Raw genomic sequence first — 21,475 nt, 5'->3', positions numbered from 1 at the left:
AGTTCATGCATGTTGATCCACTTTACTCCAAAGCTACAAATAGGAGTCTTATTTTCCTTCAGATCAAGGAGTAGACGTATTCTGTCAAAACAGCCCAAAGGCCTCCAAAAGCAGTGAGTTGAGCTAACCAAGTGCTGGCATTAGCAGCAGGAAGAGGAGGAGGTAGAACTGAAAATGAAGGTTGAGGATAATTTAGAAGGGATGGTATCAATAATGTGACAGGACTGGTTTCTCTAGGTATAGCATGTTACCTGAATCCAGTTTCTTTGACAGAGGAGTTCTCATTTGAGTTCACATCATGTCACTTATATCCTGTAAGGGTTTAATCCTGCCTAAGTGATAAAGTGTCACAATGCTGTTAGGTTCCTGGTGCTAGTTTCATCCTGGGAATTGATTTACATTCAGGCTTAGATTCAGTTTTGATGCTGAAAACAGACATGGGCAAAACCAGGAATGTTCTTTTGCCAGGTCTTGAGAAACAAGCCTGAAGGTGTAAAAGACACAGTCTGTTCCCAGCTGTGCTGCAGTCTGAATTCTCTATGTTCCTTCTATTCCCCTCCAAAAGTACAAATCCATTTAGTATATATAGGCTGAAATGTGACTCATCAAAGTACCTGCCAGGGAGGCCAGGGATTGCAAAATGCCACTGTTGTATGCAAAGCCAAAACCAGGCTTTTGCAGCTGCAGACCCTGTCTCTTGTCTGTATTAGTCATATTACAGCCAGTACTGTGATACTGGAATTTGGGTTACAGCATAGCTATTTTCCAGCTTTTATCTGCTTATCACTGAGAGACTTTTACTTGGAATGCTCATCTTGGGCATTTTGAAACTTGTAAATAGCAAATGATTGCTCCACAATGGAAAAGAAATTAATCTAATTGGTAACTCTAAAGTTCTCAAGTGGAAAACTGAAACTTAAGCAAAGGAGTGTCAGATTTACACTGGAGATCCATGAGGATGTTAGATGGGAGTACTACCACAGTGGGCTATCGATGCTGTGCTGTGCCCTTTCAAAGGAACAATAAGATGGATGCAGGGGTTTAGCAAGGTTAGAGCTGTTTTCTGGGTTGAAATCTGCTCTTCTGAATCCAGTCTTGTGTGTCACTGGGAATAACTAATGTGAAATGAACAAATACATCAGCTTATTTTACACATGCACGTGAGCGTGTGTGCTTATATGTGTGTATATGCATATATATGGTGTATAGAGGGAGAAGTGAACACTTAGAAGCTATATATGTATATGTGTAGCATCTTATACATATAAATATATGGTCCATCATTCTAATTCCATGCACAACTGCACTATAACCATTGTGGTTTATAAGATCACACTTCATATATGCATGACTCACTGGCTTCATTCATGTTTCCATATGTATGTAGAAACATAGCAAAGCAGACATTCCTAGAGACATTGCAGGACAACCTCATTGAGATGGACATTCTCACCTCCTCCCGACATGACGGTGCTTACAATGATGGGTATGTGACACTTCCGTGGTCTTCCTGTTTACTGTACAGTCATTATGATCCTTGCATGAAAGCATTTGGTCATATCGATGACGTTTAAGGGCAACCATTGCTCGCCTCTTCCAAAGTGGCTTTAAAACTGAGGTTCTGGGGCTTGGAGCATTGTGTCCTGTTCATATTAATGGCAGATTCATTAATATGCTAGTGAGCCACAGCATGCTACTTGCTTTTTTCCCCTTGTTTTGAAAGTGATTTCATTAGCAAGAAGTACCTACAGCAATTTTGAGTCCCATATAAACTAAGATTAAGTTAATTTCCTTAAAAATCTTAAACCATTATTGTGCCAGCAGCCTGATACTTCATTGTTAAACTGATAAGTGTCTGCTAGTGGTGTGTGGAAGCCAAGCCTTTGACTTATCCACCCACTCTGGCATCTTTACCTAACATTTGGTCACTTAACTTCTAAGTTAAAAGCAGCTTTTAATTTGCCACTTAGTGCCAAAACCTTGTTGTGCTGGTACTTTCTAATTTGGTAGCTATCATTAACTGAAGATCTAATTGACATTCTTGAACACTGCAGGTACCTCTTTGCTCTCAACAGATACATCTGTGCCTAAATACTTTCCAGAAACACAGGATTGTATCTGAGTCTTTGTAAAAAGGAATGTTTTGATGTAGAGCATTAATGGAAATAATGACTCATTCTCTACTGCTCAGCAGTCATGCTTGGAGTACCAATAAACCCATGGCTGGAATACTACAAACACCTATTTGGGAGAATTATGTGTTTCTTTATTTTGCATGAAGCAGTGGCTTTTCTGCATGGTGATATTGCTGCATGTGATATTTCCCCCTGTGACAAATGGCTTCGAGGGGAAAATTAGAGTCACGTCTTCATCTGGGATAACCCACTGGCTTAACTGACTCCCATGGATCCATGCTGATTGCATCTATGCTGCCTGCAAATCTGGCTCTGTAAACCACAGCAGAATGTGCAAACTGCACTGGGATTGTTCCTCAGTCCTCACAAGCTGCATTTTGGCTTCACATCAGCATGGTGATAGGCGAGTCAGATCTGTTTCCCCAAGTTTCATACCTGGGATTTGAATGCCTTGTATTTCATGATGTCCCACCAAAATTAAGTTTCTCATTTAGGATTCCTGTGGAGAGAACTCCCATTGGGACATCTCATTTCAGGAGCTCATGGACTGCAGTGGGTTCTTTTTGTGCTGACTTTCATGAGCCTCACCCAAGGTCCTCATAGGCTGGCTCTAAGGCTGCGATTGTAATGATGGGCAAAATACGGTGCCTCCCAACATGTCACTGGACAGGAAACGCTGTTGCCTTTGACAGTTATTCACACTCTTTAAAGGCAGGCATCAAACTGAAGTGCTCTGGACTGCTTTCTGCAGCAGGGGCCTCTCCCCACTAGCCACACACAGGACTTGAATTCTGGGCTTTGATGCCTTTAGCCGTGCCATTGTCCCACACTTAACTATGCCAAGTGGGGGCAGTGTGAATATTCCCCTCTGTGACAATTTGGGTGCTATGGAATGGCTTAAGCTGTCTTTCCCCATCTCCATTCACCGATGCCATCCCCCCAAAACGCTGTCATGCAGTGATCAATGAATTGGTAAACACCCTCTCTCCTCTTTAATCCGACCTATGCTTCCCTTCAGTCTCCATAGGGAATTTCTATGGGAGCGTGAGCAGGCCCCCAGTGCTGCCCGTGCCACCAGTCTGTCGTAGCTGTGCTTGGGGTATTCATCTCACTCTAATGCCAGCTGTTCCACAGAGGGGACTCCTGCCCTTGAAGAGTTCTCTGTGGCATTGTTGGCACTGTGGTTTTTCGTTCTCTTTTGTTTTCCTTTACTCTGTGTGACTCGAGTTTGATTTGGATTCTTTCTCTTTCCGTGCATGCCATCCATGTCCGTAGCCAGCATTGTGTGGAGCTGCTTTCCTCGTCCCAGCAGCAGTCGCCATCTTCCCACCCTGCATCTCCCTCAGCTTCGACTGGTGTGAAGAATCACTTGCTGTTGGTCTTTCTTCCCTCAGGCACTTCCTGTTCAAACCTGGAGGCACTTCTCCCCTTTTTTGTACAACGTCGCCGGGATATCCCTTGAAGTCCAGCACTGTGTACTCACCTCCCCCTAGGCCCCTTCCCAGAAGTACCTTCTCTAGGCCTGCCTTTAACCTGAAGAAACCCTATAAGTACTGTAACTGGAAATGTGCTGCCCTGAGTGCCATTGTCATCTCAGTCACGCTGGTGATCCTGCTGGCGTATTTCATAGGTAAGCTTATTTCTGTCGGTTATTTCTTTGCTTTTCTTCCATTTCTGTACAAACCCACCCATAACGTTAATGGTTGGGAAGAAGAGGGTCAGGCTGTGGTACAAAGGGATGGGGAAATAAGGTCTCTGTTGGCTTAACTGTGGTTGCAATTCTAGGGTGTGGAGCCTAACATATGTCATGAAGAGCATAGAGCCAGGGGAGCTTAGTCAAACCTGAGTGCTCCCTTCAATGACATGGACTAGTTAAATTCCATTACATAGAGGAAAGTGTGCCTGGAGTGAGACAAACCCACCAGCAGAACCCATTAAAACAGGCAGTGAAGTCTGTGTCCCAGTCACATCCAGGCTCATGGGAGTTCTCCACCACTGACTTTGATGGGACAGGGTCAGAACCAGGATGCTTACACACAAAAATGCAGGTTTATTCTATCTTTTGGTGCTATCTGCTAGTCATTTCACCAACTATATTGACATTCACAAGGGTGACTGGGAGGGTGGAGAAGGACTGAGTTTAGTCTGGGATCCAACGGAGCCCTTTTTGACTAGGGGAAATTGGGGTGGCAAAGAGGGGATTATTCTTGAGCTCTGCATGACCTGAATTCCTTTGGTTTATAAGGGTTGTCAGTGTTCATTGCAAAACATCATTCTCAGTGGTTCTTGGAAAAGTAATTGAACTGTTAGAAGTGAAAATTGTGGTTTTCAGCCTGTAAAGTTGGGGTGTTACCATTAATTTGCCTTCAGTTAGATGTGATATTTGTGTTATAAATGTCTCTCAAAGGTCCCTTCTGAGGCTCAGGTTTAAACTGTCCGTAGCTCAAACTGTAGTTGTCAGATGCTTACAGATGTGATCATGGGTAAGAAAAAAGCCCATTTTTCATGGCACAAATGAGCCTTTTTGATTTCAGTCTGACTTCCTGTACACTAATGATCTATAAAAGGTTGTGGTTAGAATTACAAATCTGAGCCTGGATCGAAAGAGTTTTTGCTTTCATTTCACTTGAGTATAATTAGCACCACCACAAAGGATCGCTATTCCTGTGTTCCTTTTATGTACACTTCTTTAATGACTGATACTTTTCCACTCCTGCCTTGCATCATACTCCAGCCACTTTTATGTGCTCCTGGAAGAGGAGCAGGATTGATTAATTAAGCAAGCTGGAATCAGCAGCAGTTTGATGAAATATGCACTCAACTTTCATCATTTGCTATGTACATTTGGACTCGCCTTTCTCATTTGTCTCCTTTCTCCTTATGCCCTGAACATGGCTCCTTTGGACATTATCTCAGGGTGTCAGAGGAGTATTGTTATAACTCAAAGTAGCAGTGCCTGCTCATTCCGACAGAGAAGGTATGTGCTGCTTGATAGATGGAGATGTGTTTGGAATGCCACTCGGTATTCCCCAACTGAAACCCCTTTTCCAGAGTCCTGAAAAACTCAAGCTCCTCTTTAAAATCCCAGTTAATGTGGTTAAAAGGTAGGTCCATTGAGTGCTTTCCCATCCTGTTTTTTAATCCAGATGAATTCCATGGCCTTTGCCGGGCTCCATGGATGGCTGGCGAGGAGCCAGGAATGATGATCAGGTTGAACTGCTGTAATTATGGGTCATAATTACTAATTTCTAAAGGAACTATCAATTATTAAAAATCAAACTCGATGCTTCACTTGAGCATAAACATATTTAGCCAAGATTGTCTCTACCAGAGCCAGAGTTCTAATCAACAAGCAAAAAGGCAGCTCTTTAATTAGATTTTGATGAAAAATTGTGTTTAATTTCAAGTATAATCAATTATTAATTACTGTAATGAGTGACTCTGGCGGGGTTTACTAATTAACTCATTTAAAAATTATGAATAACCTTTTCATTTGTAATTATTTTCTACATCCTGTCAAGGCGCCCGTGAGAATGGGATCACCTAAACCAGGAGACAACAACTGAATTGGGGGGTCAGAATGGTTCTGCTTTCACTAAGTTAAGATGAGGCCTTTTGCATTCCGATGAACACTGTCAGCTCTGAAGAGGAATATGTTCATTCCTTTAAATAACCTGGTCTGGTTGCAAAACAAGTTACTGGTTTTCCTCCAGTTTTTGCTTATTTTCCCCCTTATTTGCATAGCTGCATCTTCTTACAGATCAGAGACTGTAGCGATAGGACAAGGGGTGATGGGCTTAAACTTAAACAGGAAAGTTCAGGTTGGATATAAGGAAGTTCTTTACTGGTGGTGAGGCACTGGAACAGGTTATCCAAAGAAATGGTAAATGCTTCATCCCTGGCGGTATTCAAGTCCAGGTTGGACAAGAGCATTGAGAGAAGTGGTCTAGTGTGAGGTGTCTTTGCCCATGGCAGGGGGTTGGAGCTGAATGATCTTAAGGTCTTTTCCAACCCTAACTATTCTATTATGATTCTAGACCTGTCCTCATTTAAGTATTATCTTTTTCTTTTCAATGCCATGGGGACTATTTGAGTAGTAAAGTATAACTTAATCATGAGTAAGGAAGTCTAATCTATATAACAGCTCACGAGTGTCGGGAGCTTGGCTACTTTCCATCTCCTCTTGTTAGTTAAAACAACCATAGAAATTATCTTTGTAATGACCATTTTTATCCTCCAAAGCAAAGTGGGGTCATTGGAAAGGCTTCCATTTAAGTGAATGGACTTTGAATCAGATCCCATGGCAGTGGTTTGGCATTTACTCTGTTTTTCTGTATAATGATCACTTAATGGAAGCAGTTCAGAGTAATGTCTCGAGCTTCAGGATGCTGTTCACAGCATCAGGCACATCCTAGTTCTCTGTTTAAACGTTAAAAACTACCCATTGTAGATCTTGTACTGATACAAGTGTGTGGAGCTAGACATCAGGAGATGCACTGAGTACTCTGCTATTAGCAATAGTTACCGTGTGATAGATGCTCAAATACAACTGTGGTGGGCGACCACTTGAGGCATGGAAAAAACAAGGCATTGGGTCATTCCTGAAGTTCTTTGCTGAAGCCGGTTCAGTTTGCTACGTCACTGGTTTAAGGCTAAAAGGCAGAGTTTGCATTATTTTGTGAAAGTTTTCATGGTATTTCATAGTCTGAGGTTCATTTATTTGCTGGGCTGTCTGAAAGGACAGGAGGCATAAATAGTCTATGGAAGCCAAACGGCTGGTATCATGTGTCAACACTGTGATCAAGCTGACAGTTGTACAGGGCTGAGTCACTGGTCTGGAGAGATAATGACAAACAAAATAGAACAGGGTGCATTAAACACCAAAAGCTGGGTTTCATTTGAATTAACCAGCTTTTGATTGACTTGTTGCCACCTTTTCCTATATCCAGAGGCAATGAAGACAATGCACATCAAAGTTCTGCACACACGCAGCTTATGCAAATCTCATGAGCTCCACAGAAGCTTGTCTCATGGGGTGAGGACACCAAAGGGAAAAGCAGTGGCAGATGAGGGCTGTGACATTAAAACGGTGGGAATGGCACTGCTGGAACCACTGAAGTGAAAAGCCTCTTTAAGGAGCTTGTCACTGACCTGCACATTTGCTCTTGCAGGAGGGTGTGAAGAGACACTGCTTTAAAATTATATTCCCCTTTTTAGGACTGTCCACTCAGCTGACAGGTAAACAAGGACAATTTTCATTGTGCTGGGATGTGATATGGTCTGTATGCCACGGACAGCTAATGTATAGTGAGAGTCTTATGGCACAGATAACACACTGAGGGATGTTGCTATCCAAATAGTTTGCCAGCAGAGTTTCTGTACCTGGTAGATGCCAGAGCAGCTAGCACAGCGCTGTAAAGAGTCTCTGACATTCCTGTACTGCTTGGGGGGAAGAATTCCAAGTTTAGAAACAGAAAAGACCTGTTTGGTTGTCCAGATCTCCATGCCCAGCAGCTGTTTGGCTAGATCCATGGAATAGTTTCTAAATGAATTAGTGATGGAGAATAGTTTCTTTCTGCTGAAATAGAAGGTATTCTCCTCTGCCTGATGTAGATTCCAGACTAGATGGAAGTACAGTTTGATGTAGTTAGGCACTTGCAATTTTCCTATACTTAAGCATGTGCTGTGGTCGCATTGCAGGAACAGCAAGAAAGATGGGCATTTGATTTAGATTAAAGTTAGGGCTGGAAAACATATTATGAATCCAAAACAGTCATTCATTTGATTGGAGTCAGAGCTCTCTCTCCTTTTCAGCTCTGTGCTCATTTGAACTCTGTACAGATGCAGCTTCACTTAAAGAACAGCATTGCTTGCTACAGGCAAAATGCTTTCACAGTAAAACTGTGCTAGGACTATGATGTGTTTATAAAGTGTCTTTCTTTTTATTGTCTAAGAATCACCCTGAAAACTAACTTCAGCTGAGCTGGGCTGTGATTCTTTGAGGCTATGGAATAAGCCAAATTTAAGGCAGCTCTCCAAAGCTCTTATCTATCCAAGCAGTTAGCTCTGGATGTGTAGTACACCAATTACCATGGTATTTACATGTCACTTGAGATCAATAGGAAAAGTTGCTGATCCTTAATTATTAAACATGAGTGTTATCTATTAACCTACATTTATACCTCGATATTGAAGTTTTTGTTCAAGTTAAAATATGAACCAATTTATTACCCTGCCAGCAAGTTTCTTTCATTTTCTGTCTTATTTAATATTTCTTTTCTGACCCCAGATAAACTTCTGTTTTGCTCTTTTGATTTGCAAGGATCTGTCAAAGTTTTCTACTTCCATCTTATCTTGGATGAAATGCAGGAATAGAAATTAAACAGTGTGTTCTAGCAAAGCCTTTATAAAGTCTGCCTGTTACCTAAGGAGCTTTGTGGTTCTTCCAGGGCTCTTTCACATCTTCACAAAGTTACTGCACATGGTTCACTCAGTAACTTTTGGGTCTCATTTACTTCACTTTTACCCTTAATGTATAAAACTGCCAGATCCAGTCTGAAAGGTGCTACAGCATTATAAATAGTTCATTTTATGTACTGCAAATGTTTGTGAAACATAACATTTTAGGATATTGATTGAGAGGGACCATCATCATGACCCAGCTCTATCATTTTGATCTTTTACGGTAGAACATGTGGGGTTTTTACTGCTAAAGCTGGCTTTTATTGTACCAAATGCCTATAAGCATGGTTAGTGCCACTAAGTCATGCAGTTTAAATGACATCTAGCTCTTTTACACACAGTGACATTTGGGAAATCCTGGCCTTATTCTTCTTGTGCCCATGCTCCATTTACTTTAGCACTGGTTCAAATACACTCAGAGCTGGTGGCATTGGCCCCAGTGTCTGCAACAAGAGCTGGGCTATAAAAGTCTGCCTGTATGTTCCTGACTCTGGAGAGTGACCTGACTAAAGACAGAAGATACATCCAGGCAGATGCTGACCCTTCCATCCAGTTCTGAATGGTTGTCTTGTCTTTTTCATTCTTGAGCTCCAAATTCGGCTCCTATATACTATCTCAGGAAAGCAAAGACATGGAAACAGTCTCAGCCCCATGGAGTGGTGCCATCAATGGGAACATCCAGCTGATTCTTCGAAAGAGCATGGAGTTGCAGGAATCTTTTTGCATCATTTGTTCCATAGCAGAGAGATGGGAAGATTGCAGGGTTTGTGTTAGCCTCAGTCACACTTCACTCTTGTTAAGGAACAAGTGCGGGCAGCTGCTGTGTGTAAAGTTTACAAGAGGTTAGTTGAGTAGCACTTAGCTTGGGAAAGCTGCCGGCAGGCATCTGTCAAAAGAAGCTTTCCCAGGTTAGATCCACAATGGATCACTCAAATCATAGAATCATAGAATAGTTAGGGTTGGAAAGGACCTTAAGATCATCCAGTTCCATGCCCCTGGCATGGGCAAGGTACACCTCACAATAAAGCATGGCACCCAATGCTCAGTCCAACCTGGACTTGAACACTGCCAGGGATGGGGCAGCCACAGCTTCCCTTCACAACCCATTCCAGTGCCTCACTAACCTCACGGGAAAGAATTTCCTCCTTATATCCAATCTAAACTTCCCCTGCTTCAGTTTGAACCCATCACCCCTTGTCCTATCACTACAGTCCTAATGAAGAGTCCCTCCCCAGCATCCCTGTAGGCCCCCTTCAGACACTGAAAGCTGCTCTGAGGTCTCCACGCAGCTTCTCTTCTCCAGGCTGAACAGCCCCAACTTTCTCAGCCTGTCTCCATACAGGAGGCGCTCCAGCCCCTGAGCATCCTCCTGGCCTCCTCTGGACTTGCTCCAACAATTCCATGTCCTTTTTATGTTGAGGACACCAGAACTGCACACAATGCTCCAGGTGAGGTCTCACAAGAGCAGAGTAGAGGGCAGGATCACCTTTTTCAACCTGCTGGTCACGCTCCTTTTGCCTCAGCCCCAGTTCTGACATTCACAGATACACAGTGTTGCACGAAACACATATAGATCCCCAAAGTACAGCTTACTGTAGCTGCATTAAGGAGTGTTACATATACATTTTTCCCAACAAGACCAAGAAAAGGTGTTTAGTTGTTAATGCAGTACATGTACACATGATAGTGATCAGCAGAGGGATGAGAAAGACGCAGTGTTAGATCCAAGATGGGCTATATTCAGTCTTATATTTCCCCTTGCTCTGTTGTCTGGCATTTCAGCTTTAGGTGCGTGGTGGTTTGAATTATATCTCAGATCTGATTTTCCATCACCTGCAAAGAGCTGTTTGTGTTATTAAAGGATTGTGTGCATCTTTTTTTTGTTGGTTTGGATTTTGCATTGTATGTTTGGATAGCGGCTTTATGGTTTATAGTAAAGGAAGTCCAAGTGATTTAACCGCAGCTTTAAAAGAAAGGTGATAAATGCACAAGATCCCACTTTAAAGTTGTTCTTGTGGAGAGAAATTCATTCAGGTGGGATGTTAAAAAACACACCATATAAACTCCATTAAAGAACATTCACTGTTTCGGCCTAAATAAGATCTGTAACATGACATAAAAGCTGTTGGGGTAGGAGAAATATATGATGATGTATATGCTATTGAAAGAGAGACACTGCCAGAACACATTACTTTTGCCCAGTGTGGGCAAACTGGGAAGTATTAATATTCAGGTATTCCATTGGACTGCAACATGTTCTGAAATCAGTGTGAAGCAGAAAGTCTGCACTGATAAAGTCTACACTGATAGAGCCTGGTCACTGCTGCATCTTTTAAGAGCTAATTCACCGTTTATTGGAAGAAGGAAGGAGTAGGAAGGTTCCCATCATTTTTATTTAATATCTTTTCTTCACTTTCAATGATAAAAGCTATAAGCACTGTCACATCATGAAGGCTGTCCTCTTAGGACACTGAAGACCAGTAAACTCCAGCTACTTACTCTACCATTTTACATACGTAAGTCACATGCTTACTTCAGTTCACTTTTTCCCAACTTATATGTGTAAGGATCTCATTAGCTCTTTCTGGCTATAAAAATTACATTTGGAGATTGTTATACAACAATATTGTTATATTCTTGTGCTTGCTCCTGCAGTGATTTTCACTTTCTGCTTTCCAGTTGCCAGTGGCCCATTTCATGGGCACAACTTACAGTCCCTTATTTGAACTGAATGAGCTTTAAGGTCCCTTCCGACCCAAACCATTCTATGATCCTAAGTGTATGAGATGGCCTGTGACACCTTTTGTCTGAACCTTAAGCACATTTTGTTCAGATAACTCAAACTTAGTAGCTGTCCAGCTCTTTTGTCTGTTCTGTCCTCATGGCTGTGTTTGTCACTTGAATAGTCTTTGAGTCATCTGCATGGTTTGTCATCCACATTGATGTAACATGGATGTAAATGCTGGATACTTTCAGGCTGACTGTCGGTTGTTAAATTTCACAAGGAATTTGAACATTTGATTGTTATTCAGCAGCAATGATGATTTTAAGATCTTTCAGTTTTACAAATCCATACATTTACTTGTTACCATTAGAAAGTGCTTGCTTCTTTAATCAAAAGTCCTACCAAATTAAACCAAATGTCTCACTAAACTGCCATATTGTCAGACAAGGAGTAACTCTTTGTTTCTTAAGATCTATTTATCAGTAAATCAATATGGACCTGAGTTACCGTGCATTCACTTTCTTTATTCTTCATCAGTTGAATTCTGTATTATGTCTGTGATAGATGTCAGGCTGCCTGTTCTGACTTGCGACCTCTTCTTTTCCCTTCTTAAATCTCTGTACAGCATTAACCCAGTTCTAATCTCTTGGTAGCTGCTTCAGTATTAATCAGTGAGTCAGATTCCTCTTTGCTGTCTCATTTACTGGCTACAAGTTAAATGAGCCTGCAGATTTCAAACTGTTTGTCGTCGAATAGTTGTACTTTAATATAATTCTTGGTTATCAATGGACTGGAAAAAAACCCCTCAACTTACTTCTTAGGAAACAATCGTATTATTGTAGTTATTTTCAAAATCCAGAACAAAACTTCTTACTGAACACTTCAGCCTTTACTATAAATTATTAACAATTTCCCATCTCCATCAAGTCCATAGCTTAGTGTTGCTCAGTCTGCAAGGTTTCAATATGCCTAAAAAATGTTCTATTGGTCTTTGTGTTTTTTCAAGGCATGTATCTTTTTCTTCATGTACTCAGCTTCTTTCACCTCTCTGCATGGCCTCAGACTGATATAGATTATGCTCTGTTTCCCTATTGTTCTGGGAGTTTATATCCTCCCTTTTTATTTCTTCTTATTGTTCTATTTTGACACTGAATGAAGAGGTCTCTTTGACAAAATCTTATCCTATTTCTTCACTGGAGGATCACTGGAAGAATTCCCTTTAGAAGTAGACCACCAATATGATGAGTCTTTAACCTGTTGGAAGCAGGTTGAGGCTGTATATCCAGAGGGCTTCATCTGATCTTGGGGTTTCTATCAAGAAACCACACATTAGTCACATAATATCACCTCTAGCCCTTTAGATGCCTGATCCTTTCTTAAATACAAGAATCTTTAATACAAGAAGGGATGAATGTAATTCCATCTGTTCTTATTAAATGGTAAGATGTGGGCTCTCAGCTTTTATAAGCTTTTATCAATTGCTATAACCCCCCCTCAAAGGAAAATAACAGCACACTGACATCACCTTTATGACAGTGGCACAGATGTGCTGCTCTGATCTTCATTTCACAGCTTAGATTGGCCTTTGCACACTGACACTGAAAAGGAATCAGTTTTCCAGATCTCAATATCAACTGGAAGGGGTTTTCCTTGAGTCCTGTTTCTATTTCATTAATTAGGGTGAAATTTAATTGCAGTTAAGTGGAGAGAGAGAAACATTGCCTGTAATGGGCTTTCTTTCAGTGTTTTCAAATACCATACATTTTTGTGGGTAACTTGTCGTGAGTAAGCTCAGTAGAGGGATGTTACTGACAGTGAAAAGTATTCCCCAGTTATAGTGTTTCTCTCCCTTCATTTTCTATGTAAAGCAGACGATGCCTTCAAACCCTATTTTGCAGCCAGCTCTTATATTTCTGTTGGATATGTGCAGTGATGCATTCTCTAAGGTTTTTACCTGTAGTTAAACTTGAGCTATGTGGTAGAGATACGCCTTGATAGTGTTAAGAGAAGTGGTATGAAGTATACTACCTAGGCAATGTACTAGATGACCTGTAAAATAAAGAGTCAATCCCCTCTTTCCGTCTCTGACAGGATCTCAGCACCACTGTTTATGCTGGAACTTTAAGACTCCAAAAGGACCACTTAAATAGTTCACTTTGAGCGATCAGAATCTGATGCTCAGTAAATAGGTAGATTAGAGGTCATTGAATCTCTGTGTTTAAATGAAAACCTCTCCCACCATCACCAGCTTTTCCTATTGGACCTGTTGGAGAGAGTCCAGAGGAGGCCATGCCGATGCTGCGAGGGCTGGAGCAGCTCTGCTCTGGAGCCAGGCTGAGAGAGCTGGGCTGGGGCAGCCTGGAGAAGAGAAGGCTCCTGAAGGGGAGACCTTAGAGCAGCTCCAGTGCCTAAAGGGGCTGCAGGAAAGCTGGAGAGGGGCTTGGGACAAGGGCCTGTAGGGACAGGCCAAGGGGAATGGCTTGAACCTGCCCGAGGGGAGACTGAGCTGAGCTCTTAGGCAGAAGCTCTTCCCTGTGAGGGTGCTGAGGCGCTGGCACAGGGTGCCCAGAGAAGCTGTGGCTGCCCCATCCCTGGCAGTGCTCAAGGCCAGGTTGGACACAGGGGCTTGGAGCAAGCTGCCCATGGCAGGAGGTTGGAACTGAATGAGCATTAAGGTCCCTTCCAACACAAAGTAGTCTGGGTTTCTATGGTTTTATCTTCCACTTTATTTGATTTTGTCATACCTTAGCTTCCAAGCCTGGCCTTATTGCAGCCAGAAGCTTTTGCCTAGAAAGATGATAAGAACAGCATATGTTAGCTGTTTTCAAATATGGTAGCACATAACACAGCAGCAGCATTGCACCTTGCTTGTGTTGTACAACTGTAGCATCACTTCATTATGCAGAGACTCTTTAAAAAGCAAAGCAGATCAAGGCTGTTAGCAGGGACGATGGCTACGCTTACACTAACTATTTCAAAAGAAGCTCTGATTGAACTATCATTGGAATAGGATCTTATTTAATTCTGGTAGAAATGATAATGAATTGAAACATCAGAAGGGCTTCATGAGGCTTTTTATTATGAAAATGTAATGATATTCCAAACAGTATTAATCCTAGTGTTTACTTATATTTGTACCCCTTCTTCAGTAAAGCTGCATCACATACTAGTTTAGGTTGTAAAACATGTACATGGGACCACTCTGGGCATCCAGCTGGTTAGAGTGGTTGCATTTCTATCATGTTCAATTGTTACTGATGGTGACACTTAAACTATCTATTGTGACTAATCTCTGGTCCTTGCTAGCTGAATTGGGCACAGGAATTGAGAAGGTATTGGCTGAGCAGAGCCAGAATCTTGGAAGAGTCCCTTCTAACAAATAACTTATATAGATTATCAAGTTACATTGCTTGATACTGTTTGATTCACTGCCATCAACATGGTCTTTGGGGATGAAGGGGTAAGGCAGTGTCCTGTGTCCCTGAGCAAGTACATTGATACGCTCCCATTTAATGATGGAACTAAATTCTCATGACCTAAGTAATTACAAGTGAACAACCCTAAATAGACTTGTGAGGTCTGGATCCCTGTGTGATCGCTCACTTATGCACAACTTTGCTGTTGGACCTACTGTTATTTTACGGACTCATAGACTCATAGAATGGTTTGGGTTGGAAAGGATCTTAAGATCATCCAGTTCCAACCTTCACACTAAGCCATGTCTCCCAAAGCCCTGTCCAACCTGGCCTTGAATACTGCCAGGGACGGAGCATTCACCAGTTCTTTGAGCAACCCATCACCCCTTGTCCTGTCACTACAGTCCCTAATGAAGAGTCCCTTCCCAGCATCCCTATAGGCCCCCTTCAGACATTGGAAGCTGCTCTGAGGTCTCCACGCAGCTTCTCTTCTCCAGGCTGAACAGCCCCACTGTTCTCAACCTCTCTTCATACAGGAGGTGCTCCAGCCTCTGATCATCCTCATGGCCTCCTCTATACTTGCTCCAACAGCTCCATATCTTTTATCATATCCCAAATCCACCCAGGTCTGGCTGCCACAGAACTAGAAAACCCGAGCTCACACATGCTCAGTAGGGACCTATTCAGAGAGCAGTAGCAAGATTGTCTGCACTGAGTGTATTCCTTCCCTTTCCATCCCCCTCCTATTGCTACCAACCAGGCTGTGCATATGGCATCCCTAGAAAGCAATTGAACGTGTGACAATGCTGGAGCTGCCAGGGTTGAGTGGCAATTTCTGTGTCATTGTTCTGCTCAGCATTGGGCCAGTGGAAAAAAAATAGCCTGTGATGAGGGAATTAAAGGCTAATACAGATTACATATGCATAGGGGGGGTGATCTGAAATCACACAAGTGATCTTAATCCTGTTCTCTGCTCACTTTTGAGTGTTCAACTTGACGAACTTGGATTTTCTTGAGCAAAAGCTTTTTTTAGGTGTAATTAAATACAAAGATGGCTGTGGGTCTTTTTAAGAGAACACTCTGGGTTGCACTTGACAGCACTTGCCTTCATCTAAGTGCTGGATTTAGTCCTAAATCCAAGGGAACAATCATCAGGTTGTGTTTTGTTATGGAGAGAGCTTTTCACACTGATCTGAACTGTTCCCTTAGATTTATAGTGCCTAAAAGTTCAGTACTGGATTTTGCCTATTTTCTCTGGACAGGAAAAATATTCTTGTGTCATTAATTGTATTGTGTGCAGTTCTGGTGTCCTCAACATACAAAGGACATGGAGCTGTTGGAGCAACTCCAGAGGAGGCCATCAGGATGAGCAGGACCTGGAGCACCTCTTGCATGGAGACAGGCTGAGAACATTGGGGCTGTTCAGCCTGGAGAAGCTGCATGGAGACCTCAGAGCAGCTTCCAGTGTCTGAAGAGGTTACAAGGATGATGGAGAGGGACTTTTCATTAGGGACCGTACTGATAGGCAGGAGGTGAGGGTTTAAACCTGAACAGGGGAAGTTCAGGTTCGATCTTAGGCAGAAGTTCTTCCTTGTGAGGGTGGTGAAGCCCTGGCACAGGTTACCCAAAGAAGTGAATGCTCCATCCCTGGTAGTGTCCAAGGCCAGGTTGAACAGAGCCTTGGGTGATATGATCTAGTGGGAGGTGTCCCTGCCCATGGTAGGGGGTTGGAACTGGATGATTTTAAGGTCCTTTCCAGCCCAAACCATTCTATGATTCTATGATTTGCTGTGTCACACACTTTACAGCTTTCCCAGACCGTAATGCTGTATCCATTTGCTGAGCGTTTATACAGGAAAATAAAGGATTTTTTTCCCTCTCCAAGGGAAGTGTTGGGAAAATCTCTTGGATTTCAAGTTTATGTGAAGAAACATCATTAGAAAAATAAAGTAAAACATTCTTAGTCTGTTTAACAGTCACATATTTGTCATCCAATACAGTTAAAACAATAAGAAGCTCCTGAATACATGTGCAGATCTATAAAGTATATTAATTCATGCTCAATTTCCAGCTCTTCCAACACACACTTGAAGGCACTCGTTTTATTCAGTTATTAGAGTTTTATTTACTATTTATTTGTTAGAGTATTATTTTATTATATTATTTAGAGTAGTATTTTATTATTTACTATTTTCTATTCTATTTATTATTTTATTAGAGTTTTATTTACTCTAAGTAAAGCTCAAGTTAAAGCTCTGCTTTGGCCATCAAGGGATTCTGAGCTTGTCATTTTACTCATTTTTCTTACATCAACTAGCGCAGCCCAGCTGGAGCTCCAGTGCTATTAGAATGTACATGGTGACTAATAACACTAATGCAGTTTTCAGCTGATGGTAGGATTATACCCCAAGCAGCACTCTCAAATAATTTACTTGTCCTTATAATAAAATCATGTTCATGCTCAGAAGGAGGGATGAGCAGGCAGCCTCTGAGAGGCTGGCTCTCACATCACATTCTATTTCGATCTTAACCCTTAGTATTTAGATCTTAACCCTTAAACTGGGATGCTGCATTTGAACGCTGATCCCACCTCTGTTGTGCTGGGGTGATAGATAAAAGCAAGCATTGTTTGTGACTTTTACAAAGCAAAATGCATTTGCTGGACTTTAAGCAACCCTTTATATTCATTTTGGAAAGGAGGTTTTCTGATATCATAGAATTTGATTTGGGTTTGGGTTTGACTGATTTGGGTTTGAATAGGACTTAAAGCTCATCCAGTTCCAACCCCTGCCACGGGCAGGGACACCTTCCACTAGAGCAGCTTGCTCCAAGCCCCTGTGTCCAACCTGGCCTTGAGCACTGCCAGGGATGGGGCATCCACAGCTTCTCTGGGCACCCTGTGCCAGCGCCTCAGCACCCTCACAGGGAAGAGCTTCTGCCTAAGAGCTCAGCTCAGTCTCCCCTCAGGCAGGTTCAAGCCATTCCCCTTGGCCTGTCCCTACAGGCCCTTGTCCCAAGCCCCTCTCCAGCTGCTAGGTAGAAGGCTGCTTCCTTATATCTAGTGGAGATAAGAAGGAAGGAAGCATGCGAGGCATTGTTTATTTACCTATGTAAATTACACCCCTTTTAATGAGGATTTTACATTTTATATGTGTGTAATGAAATGGCCTTTGTCAAATTATACTGTTCATACCAGGCTAGCCCAGAAACGTAGGAATTGCAGCACAAGGTAGGAGGCCCTGTGGTAGTGCTGCCTGTCCTCATTTCTCTAATTGAAGTGAGTACCCCAATGGGAACACCATTATTTCTAATATTATACACACGAATTAAAACTCCATTTAGAGGTACAGTGGGACCATCTTATAATTGGCTTTGATCTTGACAAAAGATCTCACTAATATTTATAGGGGTATGGTCTCTGCCAGAAAAGGTACCTAGAAGGGAAAATACTATTTTAGTGAGAGAGGCCTGAGCATGTGTTGCATCACATTTACTAGAGCTGTGGGGCTGAAATGCATCTCTTCAGTGCAGTAAGCTGCTTCGTGGCAGCAAAGTGTTGCTGAAGTCCATCTTTCAACCTCCTATTGTGCTTTCATAGTGGTGTAGATGCTGAAAGGAATGACAGAATATATTGAAGCAGACAGCTCCTGGGATAAACCACGCTATTTCTATGTCTGGTTTTTAACTATAGGTTGACATTTAGAATACCCATGAAAATATTTACATTTACCCATTTAAAACTGCGTTTTCCCTATTCCTGCAGGAAATGAGGAGCATCCAGCAAGCTGCTATAGCACTAGAGGGGCCGGTGATCATCTATTAGCGGTTTGAATGGACAGGCAATCACTTGAAAGTCTTTGATCCCCAAGGGTAATTAGGAAGACATTGAATAGGAAGTGCTGACTCTTTGCATTGAGCAAACATTGAGTTGAACTGCTTCATTTTATAACGTGTCTTTCTAGTCACTTCCTTAAAGGTTTCAAAGAAATGTGATGCTTCAGCTGGAAGCTCTTTTTTCTTCCCTATTAAGAGCAATTGGGAACTAAATTAAAATATAAAGTGTTCTCCTTAGAAGGAGCTAATACTATTTGGTAGACCATCTGCTGCTGTCTTGGAAAGCTTTGATACAGCTCTGCAGTCAGGAGAGGTCAAAGAATAACTGGTTTGTGTCGAATCAAAGCAAGTAAATGCATTTGCAGCCGGGACTTCAGGTGATTACCACAATGCTTTGTTTTCCCCAGAGGCAGTTCCCACTCTGATGGCAGAATGTTAAGAGGTAGGAATTTGAATTCCTCCTTTGTACGTGGTGATTCTGACTGAGGGAAGGAGGGAGCCTGAATTACCTCTGAAAGAAATGCTGCTGGTACATGCATAGTTTGAGCTCTGGATGTGGAGGAATGGCCAGGCAGCAGGCAGGGTCCCAGGTATTACTAGAGGTGTTCTATAGAACATGTCTTTACTGAGCTGGCTGAGAAAGCAGCTACCTCTTACTTAAGGTCATAAAGCCCCACCATAGAATCCCAGACTGATTTGGGTTTGAAGGGACCTTAAAGCCCATCCAGTTCCAACCCCTGCCATGGGCAGGGACACCTTCCACCAGACAAAGCTGATCCAAGCCCCATCCAACCTGGCCTTGAACACTTCCAGGGGTGTGTGTGTGAATCCAAGCTGTATGTCTAAATGATATGAATTCATGTTAAGAACCATTGGGATCTTTAGTCAGGATCCTGTATTTCAATTCCTGACTTGAGAACCTGTTAAGATACTTGGGTGCTAAATAACTGCAATACTCAGTGTCCCTTGCTCTTAGATAAACAACATCTTGGATCTGTCTGGTCCAGGACTTGACCATGTAAACAAGAAGAGCAGGTAAAATGTACTGCATCTATGCTTACTGCTTTTACGCTCTTCCAACATCAGTCAGGCCATAGGGCCACTTCAGTCCTCAGCAGCATTGGTATGTTCTGCCATGCTGGGACACAGAAGCCTTGTCTAGCACTGAAATGGAACAGAAGTATAGGAGAAAAACAAACTGGTTGATATCTCTCTTTTTTTTTAAAGTGTTTGTTTTACTATTTCCATTCTCTTAATATCTTCCTTGATTTATTGAGGATTGACAAACCAGTGATTATTTCATGCTGAAAAGCTCTTTCTCATAACATGGAATGTCACAGAAATATGATTAATTCTGCAACAGTCAATTCTCCCACTTCTACAGAAATTGTCTGATTTCAGTGTAGAGAGACACAGCTATCCAGATAATTACAGGCGAGTTGATTCCAGAGACAGGAGGCAAGGCAATACATTTCCTTGAGTCAAAATTAGCCTTGAGTAATTCACTGGTGGAATTTAGCTTCTTCTTTTTCAGGGAGGAGAAAACACAAACCTCAGGTCTCATTTTAAAGACTGTTATTATAAGTCTGATGCCAAAGCTGAAGGTTAAAGAGGAATATGTAGCCACCACATACCTTATACTTGAGTCCGCAAAACGAGAGCAAAGGAGCAAGATGTGTGAATGTCTTCTCAACCACTGACTGAGCTCCAGATCTTTTTCCTGTTCCGAATCCCTTTCATTTCTTCCTCTCTCTTTCCTGATGTTCTTTCTCTCTGCTGTCACCAGTGCAGTGAGGTGCTTTTTTGGAGGCAAACTCTTCTCCACATAGAGCCCAGTGTTAGCAGAGCTGAGCTGAGGAGGGTGCAGTGACAGTGCAGAGGAATCTGGTGTTTCCAAAGCTTGTGCACTCCCTGTGTTATTTGTGCAAAATGTACTGAAATAGGATCACAGAATCACTGAATGGTTTGGGTTGGAAGGGACCTTAAAGCTCATCCAGCTCCAACCCCTGCCATGGGCAGGGGCACCTTCCACTAGAGCAGCTTGCTCCAGGCCCCTGTGTCCAACCTGGCCTTGAACACTGCCAGGGATGGGGCAGCCACAGCTTCTCTGGGCACCCTGTGCCAGCGCCTCAGCACCCTCACAGGGAAGAGCTTCTGCCTAAGAGCTCAGCTCAGTCTCCCCTCGGGCAGGTTCAAGCCATTCCCTTTGGCCTGTCCCTACAGGCCCTTGTCCCAAGCCCCTCTCCAGCTTTCCTGCAGCCCCTTTAGGCACTGGAGCTGCTCTAAGGTCTCCCCTTCAGGAGCCTTCTCTTCTCCAGGCTGACCCAGCCCAGCTCTCTCAGCCTGGCTCCAGAGCAGAGCTGCTCCAGCCCTATAGGCATCCTTAGGTAAAGTGAGTTTCAGTGCATGGAGCATTCTTAGCGGAAACACTGCCTAGGTGTTTCAGATGAGAAGCTCAAAGAGCTCTGTCTTTCTTACATGCTGTTGCTCTCTGCACCGTGCTCACAGTGGTGATTATTAACTTGGTGCTTTGGTGAGCTCCCAGTTCTGAGAAACTGTTCAGGGCAAGTTCAGTTGTCAGTAGTAAAACTGTTGTTGTTTTATTCATTCCTTAGAAAGCACCAGGCCAGCTGCAGTAGGAAAAGGGAGGAGAGAATAGGATAGAAGAGGACAGAACAGAACAGGACAGGACAGGAAAGAGGAGAAGAGAGCCTGTGAGCTGCCATGAGAATGCCTTTAACAAAGACTCTCCAAGCAGCCGGTGGCTTCTGCCATCGCCTTAATTTCAAGCATCACAATTGATCAGTTTGGTTATTTATTACACTTAGCTTGCTGCAAAGCAACAAGCTAATAAAGGGCCAGCAGTGTGGTTTCCAATGTTCTGCTGACAGGGTTGGTTTCTG

The 21,475-nt window shown here is 42.6% G+C and overlaps 1 protein-coding gene across 12 annotated transcripts in view; it reads left to right on the top strand.

Moving 5' to 3' along the window:
* The window catches only part of TENM4 (teneurin transmembrane protein 4), a 755,206-nt gene that overhangs the window by 542,239 nt on the left and 191,492 nt on the right, over positions 1 to 21,475 (top strand). For 9 of the 12 annotated variants that reach the window (XM_061343269.1, XM_061343268.1, XM_061343271.1 and 6 more), the window contains 2 exons: positions 1,388 to 1,486; positions 3,530 to 3,765. In XM_061343269.1, coding sequence (XP_061199253.1) covers positions 1,388 to 1,486; positions 3,530 to 3,765 — 335 coding nt within the window. The remainder of the gene's footprint in view (positions 1 to 1,387; positions 1,487 to 3,529; positions 3,766 to 21,475) is intronic. The other 3 variants (XM_061343279.1, XM_061343275.1, XM_061343276.1) reach the window with 1 other exon arrangement.

The sequence above is a fragment of the Neopsephotus bourkii genome, unplaced genomic scaffold (assembly GCF_033783945.1).
Source record: "Neopsephotus bourkii isolate Nb327-2 ecotype Australia unplaced genomic scaffold, CSIRO-AGI_Nbou_v1 NB_1825, whole genome shotgun sequence".
NCBI classification, from domain to species: Eukaryota; Metazoa; Chordata; class Aves; order Psittaciformes; family Psittacidae; genus Neopsephotus; species Neopsephotus bourkii.
The sequence above is the reverse complement of the archived record's forward strand: the minus strand, read 5'-3'. Positions and strand labels throughout refer to the sequence as shown.